Source organism: Ooceraea biroi, chromosome 4 (genome assembly GCF_003672135.1).
Source record: "Ooceraea biroi isolate clonal line C1 chromosome 4, Obir_v5.4, whole genome shotgun sequence".
NCBI lineage: Eukaryota > Metazoa > Arthropoda > Insecta > Hymenoptera > Formicidae > Ooceraea > Ooceraea biroi.
In genome coordinates this window covers 216,951-229,741 of record NC_039509.1, presented here as the reverse complement: position 1 = coordinate 229,741, position 12,791 = coordinate 216,951, and the positions used below count along the sequence as shown (strand labels likewise).

The 12,791-nt window shown below is 50.7% G+C and overlaps 1 protein-coding gene across 2 annotated transcripts; it reads left to right on the top strand.

The window, feature by feature from the left end:
- Positions 1-2,077: 2,077 nt before the first annotated feature.
- Positions 2,078-12,723, top strand: LOC105283555 (LIM/homeobox protein Awh). 2 transcript variants are annotated; one of them, XM_011346392.3, is made up of 6 exons: positions 2,078-2,438; positions 7,857-8,158; positions 10,760-10,977; positions 11,254-11,499; positions 11,615-11,785; positions 11,945-12,723. In XM_011346392.3, the coding sequence occupies exons 1-6, from the start codon at positions 2,433-2,435 to the stop codon at positions 12,010-12,012; spliced, it is 1,011 nt and encodes a 336-aa protein (XP_011344694.1). In that variant the 5' UTR covers positions 2,078-2,432; the 3' UTR covers positions 12,013-12,723. The 2 variants fall into 2 exon arrangements, with proteins under 2 accessions (XP_011344694.1, XP_011344693.1); XM_011346391.3 differs by having other exon boundaries at positions 2,079-2,438; positions 11,251-11,499.
- The last annotated feature ends 68 nt before the right edge of the window (positions 12,724-12,791 follow it).

Here is a 12,791-nt window from a genome sequence, read left to right as displayed (position 1 = left end):
AAATATGAGCTCGTTCGACCGCCGCGATGCCATGACGGGATCAACGTACGCATTGCAACGGAGCAAGATTAATTATTGCTGAAAATTGTCTTCCCGACGCGATAGCTGTCGACGCGATCGGCTCAGAACGCCGTTCCTCTCGAGCGGGAAAAAAGAAAAAGAGGAGATAAGCGGCCGTTCCCGCAACGATGTCCGTGACAAATCTGCGACGATTAATCTCAGTTGAATACCTTTCCGTGTATATACGCGCCGAGCCAGCACGAGTCGGGCCGGTCGCGCGCTTATTGCCGGCCCAGTAGACAGTGTGCCCGTTTACAAGGTGTAACTATGTGCGGCCAGGTGGTCGATCATCGAAGCCCCGAACGAAAATCTTCCGTCAGGAATGACCCCCAGCTGAGAATTCCCCGGGCTTCTTATTTTTATTTCACACCTCCTACGGCGTTACCTCTTCATCCTCGCTCTCTCGCCTCTTGCGCGAGTTTACTGGCTCGAAATGAGCTCCGTGCCTCCGGTCTATGGGTCCGTGGCGGCACGGCTCGTCTCGATAATTACGTGATCGATATGTTAAATGCCCCACAGGCCGATTATGTAAATAAACAGACGCGCGTAGCTAATTGGGTTATACGCGGGCACAGAGGAAGGCCGGCTAGAGCAAACAGGTGAGAACAATGCGGATTTCTTTCGAACAGTTAGCTGCACGTAATCTCGTCGTTATTAAACAATCGGAAAATGACGAAATAAAAGAAGAGAGATCGTTTGGTAGAAGCAGCCAAAGTTTGTCACTTTGATTTCTACAGATTGTACGTCAACATTAATAACGGTGTAAAATAATTTAATGAAAAAATTTTGATGAGGAAGAATAAAACGCAATTACTTAATAATGTTGTTATAATCGTAATTACAGTGTATCAGCAGCTCGATAACTCGTTCGTGCGCGCCAGCAATTCGCACAGAGGAGGAGGGGAGACCGAGGATGAGACGAAGAGAGAACACGTCCGAGTTTAATCTACTAATCTACCTACAACACCAGACGCACACAGACGTTAACCGACTAAAGAGGATCAGGGATAAGCGCGCGCCTTCGTAGGGCGCGAGGGATATCCGCGCGAACCTCGGGGCCAGACTCCGGGGCCCCGGGTTCGGATTCTTATTTCCTCATAAATAATTTTAATGACGCGCCGCGGCAGTTCAGGTATAAGGCCAGGACCTATATGCAGATCCCCGTATCCGTAGGCAGACTCGTATTGTTATTTATTATGTTCGTCGTGGCATACGAAACTGCTGCGCGCACACACCGGCGCACGCGGGAGTGCCCGTCGACCATTTTTCATATCAACGTTCCCTCCGTGCCGAGAGAAGCTGCCCTGCGTTCTGCGCCCGCGGTTTGTAGATTTTACACACGGCCGCGCTCGCTCACCAACACGCGCCACGGCCACTCGATAACGCGTGTCGTCGGATCAGCTCACCTCGGGGGTGAACTTCATCGCATCGCGGTAAAAGGAAGCTCTCCAAGACCAGAACGCGAGTAATTCGCGAACTGTGGCCCCCGTTTGTCACTCGAGGAGGAACTCGAGATCGAAAACAAGTTGAATGTGGAATCGAGAAGATTACACGTGCAAATTAATTACATTGTAAAATCACGTAGCGTACCTGTGTGCGTACCACGTATCACTCATTTCTATTTTTTTGTTGTAAATCAACATAAGTATCGGTATGGGGTAACTGCCCGAAACTGTCACCCCCTGTCCCTCCCTTGGACGTCGTCGTCTCCCGCTAGACGACACGAGAGGGACAGCTCTCTTCCGCGGATCGGGACAAGATCGCGGCCAATCAGCGCGACCCGCCGCCGTGTACCTATTATGCATTCGCGCGGACGATTCCGCCGTCAAGTGGGGACAGGCGCGTGCGAATTGCGACCGCGTGGCAATGCCACGCTCGTCCGTGCTCGTGCCCTCCGTTGCGGTGGGCTGGACGAACACGGGCGAATCGGAGCCGCGGGAGACGATCCCGCCCATTGCGCCCATTCCGCCCATTCAGCCGGACGACGACGGGAATTCACGAACGTCGTACCCGATCTTGCTGCGGGTCTGTGTAGTGCGGGCACCCCGGCCAGGGACAGCAGGAGTTCGCGTTATCACCGGCGAGAGCCGAGCGGACGGAACTCTCGTGCGTGCCATGGTACGCCTCTCCCGCGTCGCCGTCGCCACCTCGCATGGCGCTAAATAATCGCCGGCGGTGTTCGCGCGTCGACATCTCGCACCGGAACCCTCGTCCCGGAGGTACCCTCATCCGAGTCGCGATCGCGTCGTGACGTCGTCACATGCGATGTCGCAAAAAAGTCAGCTGTGAACGATCTAGAGCGAGTATCGGCACGCGACAGTGCACTCGGGAGTTACGGAAGTTGTTTTCCTCGTCAACCCCTCGGAACAATCATGAAGGTACGTATATGTAGGTGTAAGAATGCACTGTATTGATTGATCCTGAGACATACCAACGAAAGCAAGTAGGAGTGTTTATAGAAACTGATGTTTTAACAATATATTATACTTGCGACGAAGCTAGTATCGAAATCTGAGATTACATTCAGGACATATCTATATAAGCATGTAAAATCACTTGGAAATTTTCCATGGAATACGGGAATACATATTTGATACTAGAATGATAGATTTACCGGAATATGTAAACACTTGGATGCAGCATTTCGCGACGAGAAAACGGACGAGTCAAAACGTGGCGTTATGATTTTACTTGATACGAGAAGCTAATGAAAATCGATCAAGGACCAACGCACCGTTCCGCAGCTCTGTACGACTACCCTTTAAAAACAGCCCTATGAACAATATTTAAAAAATCAGGTTAACTTGTCCCTTCGTAAAATAAAATAATGAAACAAAATTCTAGTAAATAATATCTCGGTAAAAAGGAGCATCGAGAGCGTGATTGTCTCGAGACCAGGACGCAGATTAGAGAGATCCCCGCTTGTACAACGACAACATAAGTCTGTCGCGAGCTCACGCGACACGCACGCGAATGAATTACGCATCCGGTTGTAGGTAGATGCGCGCGTAAAACGCGTGCCTACGCGCGAGCGAAACTGTAAATTCGCGTAAGATCACATCGCGGAGACAGTCGACGTCCCACGCCGAGAAGGGGTGCGTGAGTTGTTGCGCGAAAAGGCGATCTTTCAGGATAGCAGCGGCGCGTCCGCGGCGCGGCGCGGCGAGGCGCGGCGCGTGTGGTCCAGTAAATTGTCGGCGTAAAGCGCGCAAAATGCCGCATCAGCCTGATCCGGAGTTATATGGCTTCGTTTCTTAAATGTACTTCTTTCTCCTCTCACTCTCTCCCTTTCTCTCTCTTTCTCTGTCTCTCGCCCGTGCGCCCCGTGCGCGCCGCGACGAGCAGGGCACCGCGAGCGATGAATAAGAGACGAAGCGAGAGCGGAGTGGCGAAGAGAGGAGTGGAAATGCGAGACGCAAATCGCGGGACACGCCTCGCTTAGGGCGGATTTATCGCTCGGCCGCGAGTTATGCGCGGTGTAATTTAACGTAACAGTTAACACTTTCGTTTTGCTCGTACACGTACTTTTTTTACGTACGTTGCAAATGCACACACGCAGTACCATGATCTTGTTCTCGCGGTAGAAAAATTCAGGAAAAATTTAAGGGGGTTCAACGTGAAACTTTATAAATCCTCGTCGAAGCCGGAATGTGTGCGCGACATGTGACTCGATCCGATAGCAGTAAATCGCCGAGCGTTGTTTGCGCTTTTGACAGCAGCTCCCCGCGAGTAACGCGGTAACGCGATTACGTGATAATCCGAGCGTAACTCGCAAACACGCGGCGTTTCCATCGCGTGTCGGTTACGCGTGCCTGAAAACGATCTATCCGCAGAACTGTGAGCACACATGCATGTCCAGAAATTCATAATAACTCTTCCCCTTCCTTTATTGCATAATTCTCTCATCGAAACCAACAGCAAGTAGAACAAGGAATTTAAATAAATCGATGCTTTCTGCTTCTACCGATTACCGATTATTTTTCGTTTCTACGTGCGCATTCGAAGCTGCTTCCACGATACGCGGCGTCGGGGATGCGCGCACGGGCGCGAGCGCTCGTCACGCGAGGCACTCGCGCGTGGGCAGCATGAGCTATTGAGTATCGGGCGCGTGTGAGCGCCATTGTCACGGTTCGTTCGATGTCTCCTGGCTACTCATCGGAGAGCTCCGGGGTGCTACGGCGTGGTCAGCGTGCAAGAGTAATAAGCGGTTCGAACTAATCGTGCGACGAATCTCTTCTTCCCCTGTCGCATCCCTCAATGTGGCACAATACCGTAGCGGGACCGACGACGACGGCGGCGGCGGCGGCGGCGGCGGCGGTGGTGGTGGCGACAATGTGGCGTGCGAAACCAGAAATCGGATGGCGATTTAAATGGATTTCGAGTGGCCTGCCCGGACCCCGCGCGCCCCCGTCGCTCCCCCTCATCGAATGGATCGGCATCGCCGTGTCCATTGTACCTGGGCTGCGCGCAAGGATCCGTTTCCACGGGAAGCGCCTCTTTTTCTATGAAGGCGTGAAGAAGAGGCTCGTGCTCTTCCCTCGCCGATCTCGAAAGAGCCGTGTGCTCGAGGTACACAAAAACCGGGCATTATTTTTAGTCGTTGGCCGCCTCGGTACGGGGGTGAGGTATATCTAGTGTAGCCGGCCACTTTGTCACTTTGTGACCTGGGTTCCGCAGACGCGAAAGAAACGAGTGAAAGGGCGCCCCTGCAGGAAAGATCGGGATCGGATGCCGTTCTTTCTCACACCGGGAAGCCTCGCCTCTCCCGCCGGCCCAGTGTCCCGTTTTCCTGATGCGTAACATCGTCCTAATCGATGGCAGATAAATAGATCGAGCTTGTGATTTTGCGCGAAAGGGACAGAAAAATGGCAAACCCGCAGTTGCGGTATCTCCTGCTGGAAGAAAAGAGCCGTCGCGCGATCAAAGTCTCAATCCTACAATCTGCTCGATCCGTTTGAAAGAGAAGGAAGATACGATCGTCAGCTCCGCGTGAATATTCGGCGTCCATAATTTTCACCCCTTCGCGCATACGCCCCATGTCTCTCTAATAAATTCCTCTAATGAGAATCCATGTGCGCCGGCAAATTCTGTTAGATAGTAACGTCGTCCTCTCGCATCCAGCCAGTCTACTACAAAGTGTTCGTTTCTAATTAACGGTCGTGTTCATTAGCGACGGAAAACGAATTTGCGTTCCACGCGCCGAGATTGCGAGGAAAACCCTGGAGCATGTAATTCCGAATCTACACGTTGGGTGTACACTCGACAATCAGTTCAAAGGTTACAACATTCAGTCACGCGCGACATCCGCATCCTGTAAATATCCATTTGTTCCTGCGAAAGCAATATAAACTTGTTCCCGCTAATTGTCATCTACATTTTAGAATAATAATTATTTTATTTTATATATATATATATATATATATATATATATAAGAACTGGTTAAATTAGAGTCTCTAGTGATTGTAATATCCAGAGAAAAGGCATCGACCGCCGTGTCGGTTGACTCTGGTTTCGCGGTGCTAGATCGCATTATGATTATTATATGGGCGAATGCATACCTACTGCGAGAATAGTTTCGCCAGGAAAAGAAGTATCGTTTTCAATGGACACAACGTGTCGTGGACTGAAAGTGACACGGACCCGCGAGGGCCGATGAAGGCGGGAACCCTGTAGTGGGACCCCTATAGGCCCCCCCGTCGACAGGCTTTCAGCTTTGAAAGTCATACCCCATGGTAGTGTCTATCGGTCGAGAAAGGGACCGAAACCGAAACCGAAACCACTCGAGTGCCATAAGAATGGGGCCTCACAGCCATTCTAAACAGAGGCGTGTACGAGAACTCAATACAAGTATGAAATACGCAAGTCCGCTGTGGATCCTCCGTCGTCGCAAAGGCACTCGAGAACTCTCTTCCAATAAGAGTCAATAACATCGTAAAAGCGGGATTACTAGAATAGGTAAATCTTTAGATCCGATTATGAGGGTTGTGAGGGATCGCTATTGGATTGGTCGATGCACGCTAATGTTAAAATTATATCCGTTACTCTTTGAAAAGGTAATATATTTGTATAATTAACACGGGAGCGTCAGATTGATCAGAAAATTGAGACGCGATGACAACAATTATTAAGAATTATTAACATATCCCAAAACAAGAATACGTTATGTAATATTTTAATAAGTATCATTCTTAATTTATGCAATAATAAATCCGCGTCGCACGTATAAAAAAAGGTCAGACGTCTTGGGTCGCGGTAAAGCTGGACTTTCTCCGCACTGTAATTATGCAAATCTAGCCGAAATCGCGGCCGTCGTCGGAGACTCGGAGTGCCGCGGCCGGTTCACTTTCGTCGCAAAGATTTTCGCGCGCGAGCTCTTTCATATTCGAAGGTTGCACATACATTAGAAGGTTGCTCGAAAGAAGTCTAATCCCGCGTTTTACGATGCCGCTTTACGCGTAACTCGAAGTTATTGTCACCTATGACTCTCGGCCGCGGACGTGCATGCGCGCGCATAAGCGCGGATAAACGTTAATACGCTTGCTGTCCTACAACGCGGATAGCGTCTTCCCGCCCGGATTTATACACAGCGGAAGCCGCCGTTACACGTGAATACATAATAAATTACGTACGTCAGAACTCATACGCGTAAAACGCGCGAATACATAGAACATCGATATCACGCTCCTTTTCGTGCTTTTATTTACGCGCTCTTTCATTCCTTCCTCGTCTCTTCGCCGGTCCTCCTGACAAGCAGCACGCTAATCGGATTTGCAGCATTGCTACAACAAATTAGTTCAACGATGTCGCGTTTCAAAGATCGGATTCACACCGGAGTGTCCCGTATCGCGCGCGTGTCGCGAGATATCGATTCCTACGTTTATTCCCCGCCCCGTTTATTTATCGCTCGTATCTTATTCTGATATCTCACGGTGCCCCGCGCGCGCGCTTCCGCGATTTACGGATCGAGCGTATCCAGTTTGCGACCGGTAAGCAATCCAGTAGGCAGCTGGTCAAGCGCAAAGGCACCCCACCGTGAGCGAACGTAACCGGCAGCGATCGGCGCAGCCAACGGCACTCGATTCGAATCCTCCCCATAGAACGACGAGCGCTCGTTTCTTTTCAATATGGTGACACGCGTGTCCGTGTCGGCGTGTCGGGTACACGCTGGTATACGCGCCGCGTGTAAATTCGTGTTCTCGCCTCGGCACCTCTCACGCACCGTGGTAACGCCATACGCGCACCCCGCTCGTAACACCCCACAACATTCCCCCAAATAAGGGTTCCACGAGGAGGCTGTGTATGTCACGATGGGACGGCATAATGGCCGCCCGAGCAACCAGTCGCCTCCGAATCTCTCGGTCATTATGTTACCGGTCTTGTTACGGTAAACCCCCGGATGTGTTAACGTCGACCCCGCGCAGGCCCCCGGCGAGATCATTGGCGAAATGACTCTGGAACGAGGGAGGCGTATCTCGATAAATCACCACCGTGAACCTCGAGTATTTGTTGACGTTTCTGTAAACTACACGAGACCGATAAGAAAATTGATTTTGCATTTGTCATTTGGTCTTCTCGTGAAGATCAATCATCTCCTGATCATTGTCGCTGATCATCAAAATTTATTTTCAATCGAGAGTTAACGTTAAGCAACGTTAGGTTGATTATTTATTTGAATCTAGCATCGCTTATATAAAGATAATTCTGCGAGAATAAAATCATATGATATCCCGAAGACGGCCGGAATCACTGATCCGCCGAGTTCTGCGATAATTTCCATCTTGTTTTCTTTACGCAGACAGAAGTCGATGACACGAGCGGCGACGGAGCGTGCGACGGCGTCGGCGTCGGCGGCAGTCCCAATCTCGGTCCCTGCCCCGAGGGCACCAGCGGCCTGGTCGTCGGCCCGGAAACGTCGCCGAGCGTAATGGAGTGCGGTGGATGCGGCGAGCGCGTACGCGAGCGGACCGTCTTGTGCGTGGGCGGACGTACGTGGCACTCCAGGTGCCTGAGGTGTTGCGCTTGTGCCAGGCCGTTGCACGATCAGCACTCTTGCTTCCTAAGAGGCATGCGGCTCTACTGCAGGCACGACTACGCCCTGTAAGTCGACAATCGATTGACACTTTCACTTGAGATAATGCTCGCGCTGCGCGCCGCTCGACGTTGCACCACGTCCGACTGAGTTTGATAAGTAATACGTGTTAACAGAGGAAAGCGCGAGGTAGAGAGAGAACGTATGGCGTTTTGCTCCTTTTTCGTTCCTTGGCGTTACGTGGGGTGAATAAGTGGGATATTTTTGTTGCGCGCGCGCGATGCGAATCGATAGCGATGCGAGACGTACGGTCGTGGAGATCAAAGTCGACTCGGAACCCGCGGTGACTCATCGATTGTACGGAAGGCTCCAGGCGAAGTCTGCCCAATGTGTTTATCCAACTGTCAATCAGTTACTTCAGTCACCTGGGTCTTACGCCAACCGCAAGCCAGACGTCGAACGTCGTGATACCCGATCGCTATCCGTTGCGTCCGCTGATAGAGAACATCAGAAGTCCGATACGTTGGATCCGTGCGCATTACCGTCATCTCCGCGAGGAGGTACATTCCTGCAAGAGAGAGTTACGAGCGTGCGATCGCGAGTGACAAGAGAACCAGGTTTCTTCTTTCCCCTGACAGAAGGACACGTGAGAGTGGAGGAAGAAATTTTTTTGTAACGCTATAATTGTGCGGGATGGAATGCTTATTCTTATTAATTGCAAGGGCGGCTGTCCGGGATTACCTACGGTTTCACAGTCGACCGACTCGCGCGTGGATTCGGGCACAGCGCGCGGGAGGTCCGATGGAATCTGCCGCGTAATTTTTTTGACTCGCGCTTTCTGCCTGGTAATGCTGCCATGCGATGACCCGGTCGGCGGGATCCGCCACGACCTGCAGACCCGTCGACAACCGCCGACAAGACCCCGAAAGAACCGGAACCGTTCCGTCTCCTCACGCGCGCGGGTAACGCCCGCGAAACGCAGAGGAATTAAGCGAGATTCGCGCAGCGAAGTATATCGCGCGTAAGGTTTCACTTGCTGTTGCCTTTCTCTCGCCTCGCAACATCAACACGCATGCCTCCTTGTAATAATTTCTTCGGCAACCGGCGCGCCACACAATCGCGGACGAGCCACTCGAGATTCAAATCCTCCTCTAGCTTCCGACGTGGGCGTCGCGATGAGGAGAGTCACCTTTAGCGCCAGAACAAGGAATTAGCTGCGTCTTTTTAAAGGACAATAGGATTAAGGCGCGCGCCTATCGGCCGATCGAGACTGGATCTCGCTGATGGAATCCATCTACAATCTCACTCCTCCCCTTTGTACTTAAAGAAAACTCGCGCGATTAAGGATACCGCAGCTTGACGAGTACAAAGTGTACAAAATTATTCTCGCTACAGAAGCGCGATAGCCCGTTGCGAATCGGCATGAGAGGCTTTTCGGCCACAGGGTGTCCGCAACAAGAGGGTGTGGCGGGACAGTGTCCACCGTCAGCGACCACCGGGATAGTCGCGTGGCCCCCATAAGATACCCGGAATGCGCGATGTATGCCGGTGGCGTTCGCAAACACAATCCGCATAAGCGCAGCAGCCGCCAGGCCGTATGGCAAGAAACTGGGCGGAGGGCACCGGATCGGATGCACTTTCCGTGTTCATGAATATGATAATGGGCTAATGGCCGTCTAGTCGTTGTTTAATTATCGGCCGCGACACTCTCGGCGACACGGGCAACTGTGCGATCGGCTGCTTGCGAACAACCGTCCTCCTCCGTCCGGCTGGCCGTGTCGGCCCTCGTCGTGCATCCTGCGAGCGCATCCTCCTCGTCGGGCCATTCATCCGGGAGCTTGTGCGTGCGTGTGTCGTGTGCAGCAGCATGCTCGGGCCCCGTACAGCCCATGGTACACGGCTACCGTTTACATCGCGAAGCATGAACGCGCGCGTTTACCGCACGATGTGGTATTATTAGAAACGATCCGGTGGATTTACGCGCGCGCGAGCGAGCGAGCGAGTAAGCCAGCGAATCAGTCGATATTCCATCATGGAGCACGAAGAAGTAGTTGCCGCGGGGATATCGATGATAGCGCGACGCGATCTGTATAATTCGAGCTAATTAATGCGCGAGATATATATTGTATAATATTCTCTCGACACTCTCGGGGTTAATTAAAACGCAAGCGGCTCGGAATTACGGGCGCGCCGGTGTGTACGGGTATTAACCGATGGAAGACACTGAGTCATGAAGGTGTATCTCGAGGAACGATATTTCGCGTTACGTCGCGCTCCCTCCACAGATCCCTCCCGAAGCGCGTATGTAGGAGGTGGAGGGAGGACGGGTTGAAAGCTGAAGAAATAAACGGCCGCGAGACACGCGGCACCAGAGACCACTTGCTCCTCGACACGAATATCTCTAGTCTCTTTTCTTTCTTCCACTCTCTCTTTCTGCCTTGGCGGCTTTTGCTTCCTCCTTCGCGCTCGCGCGCGCGAGTTATGCCGGAACGTTATCATTACACCCCTCGTTGCTCGTTGACGTCGAAGCAGCCAGTCGGCTATATTGGCTGTCGCTTTAACGTAACGCTAAAATAAATTCGAGACCCGTCATGATACTTACGCTTATAATATCTGCGTTTATACACTTCTTCTTCACGCGTGAGAGTCCCACTCCTTCGTGTTTGCAGAGCTTTCGGCGCGAAGTGCGCGAAATGCGGACGCAGCGTGGGTGCTGGAGACTGGGTGAGAAGGGCCCGGGAAAGGGTCTATCATCTAGCCTGCTTCGCCTGCGACGCTTGCTCGCGTCAGCTGTCGACCGGCGAACAATTCGCCCTCCTGGACGCCCGGTTGCTCTGCAAGACGCACTATCTCGACGTCGTCGAGGGCAACAACACCTCCTCTGATGGTGAGGATGTCGTGCGAGATTCTGAAAACGAAAGTCGTAATTTCTATTCCCTAGAGAAAAGATAAAAATCATTTTCTCCATTAAAGTTACTTTTAATTCACGTTATTTCTTGAGGGGGATAATTTAATGTTGTAATCGCAATTAATTTGATGAACAAAAGAGTCACACGATCCTCCATTTTATAAGTCGACTTACCTACGACTTGGATGAGATTGATAATCGACACGGATCGTGTAAGAAGAAGAGAGGTACGGCTAATTGGTACTTTCGCAGAAGGCGGTGACTCCGAGAGCGGCCACAAGGGTGGTAACAAGGCGAAGAGAGTTAGAACTACTTTTACCGAGGAGCAGCTCTCCGTTCTCCAAGCGAATTTTCAAATAGACAGCAATCCAGACGGTCAGGACCTGGAGAGGATAGCGCACGTAACCGGGCTCAGCAAAAGGGTGACGCAAGTGTGGTTTCAGAATTCCAGAGCGAGACAGAAGAAACACCTTCACACGGGCAAGATGAAAGGACAGCATGGTAAGCTACCTGATGTTTCCTACTCTTTCTAATCCCTGAACATTATTTAGTTATCATTAATATTTAATATCGGCGATATGTTTATGGCGCGTATAGGAGAAATTAATTTTTACAGTGCATCAGTCGCCACCAAACTCCACCGCGTCGCCCAACGATTTCGGGCGTCACATTAACTTGCACCTGACATACTCGTTCCAACACCAGCAACAGCATCAGCAACAACAGCAGCCGCAACTCAGCCCGGCTACGTGCAAGAGTCCCACGAGCTCCATTTATCACAATCATGGTAAGGAATAATTTGCAATGTCTGGAATATTTGTAGAAATTATTTGCACCTCATTTAGAAGCCTGTCTTTAAACGAGAAAAGTTCAGTTCGAGAAATAATAATTAATTGGGAATTTAATGAAATTAATGAACCGCAATTTCGACACTTTTTTTTCTCAGGCTCAGAACAGTCGATGGACGAGCTGTCGCAAGACTCGATGCTACTGTCTCTGCCGAACGAGGTTTAATGACTGCAGTAACGATTCAGTATACTGTAAATACATGCATTGCGCTTGAAAACTGTCGGCGGTAGAGATACACGCCTCGAAGAAGCACCGCTCAAGTCCCCCCGGTATCATTTTATTTATCCCCAAGGTGGAAATTTATTGTCGCGCTATTACTCTTCGATGACGCGCCTTCAAACCATGCTCGCAGCATATATTTCGGCGTTAAACTTATTAATACCAAGTGAGTATCAAGTTCTACACACGAAAAACGCCTGCATGCGTGCACGCAATATACGTGCGGGCGCGTAAAACTTTTTGCGTCTTGCTCTGAAATCTCTCTCTTTCTTCGTCTACCTCTTTCTCGGTTGTGTTTGATAATTTTATACTTGACCTGCTTCTCCCCTATCCTTCTTATCTTTCCTGTTATCTTTTCTTCGTGTTAGTGCCTGACGCAATCAGAGAGGAATCGCTCTAACGGACGAGTAAAAAGAATGTGAGCGTCCCCGGAGCGAAGACGTCATCGGAGACGTAATCCGCGATTTTCACGTCGACGGAATCTCGCATGCCCCCGTAGCAATGCTTCGAATGAAAGTATCTTCCGTAGCGTCTCAATAGTCGTGTAAGAGGAAAAAATCATTTAATATGAATGTACTGTGATGTAAATATTGTAAACTAAACATATATATAAATATATACGATTGCACACGTTGAACAAAAAAGGGACCACTGCTTCTTGATCACCTTCTCTCCTCGTTTCTGGATGTTTTCCACATTCTTTCACGATTTTATATGTTAACGTA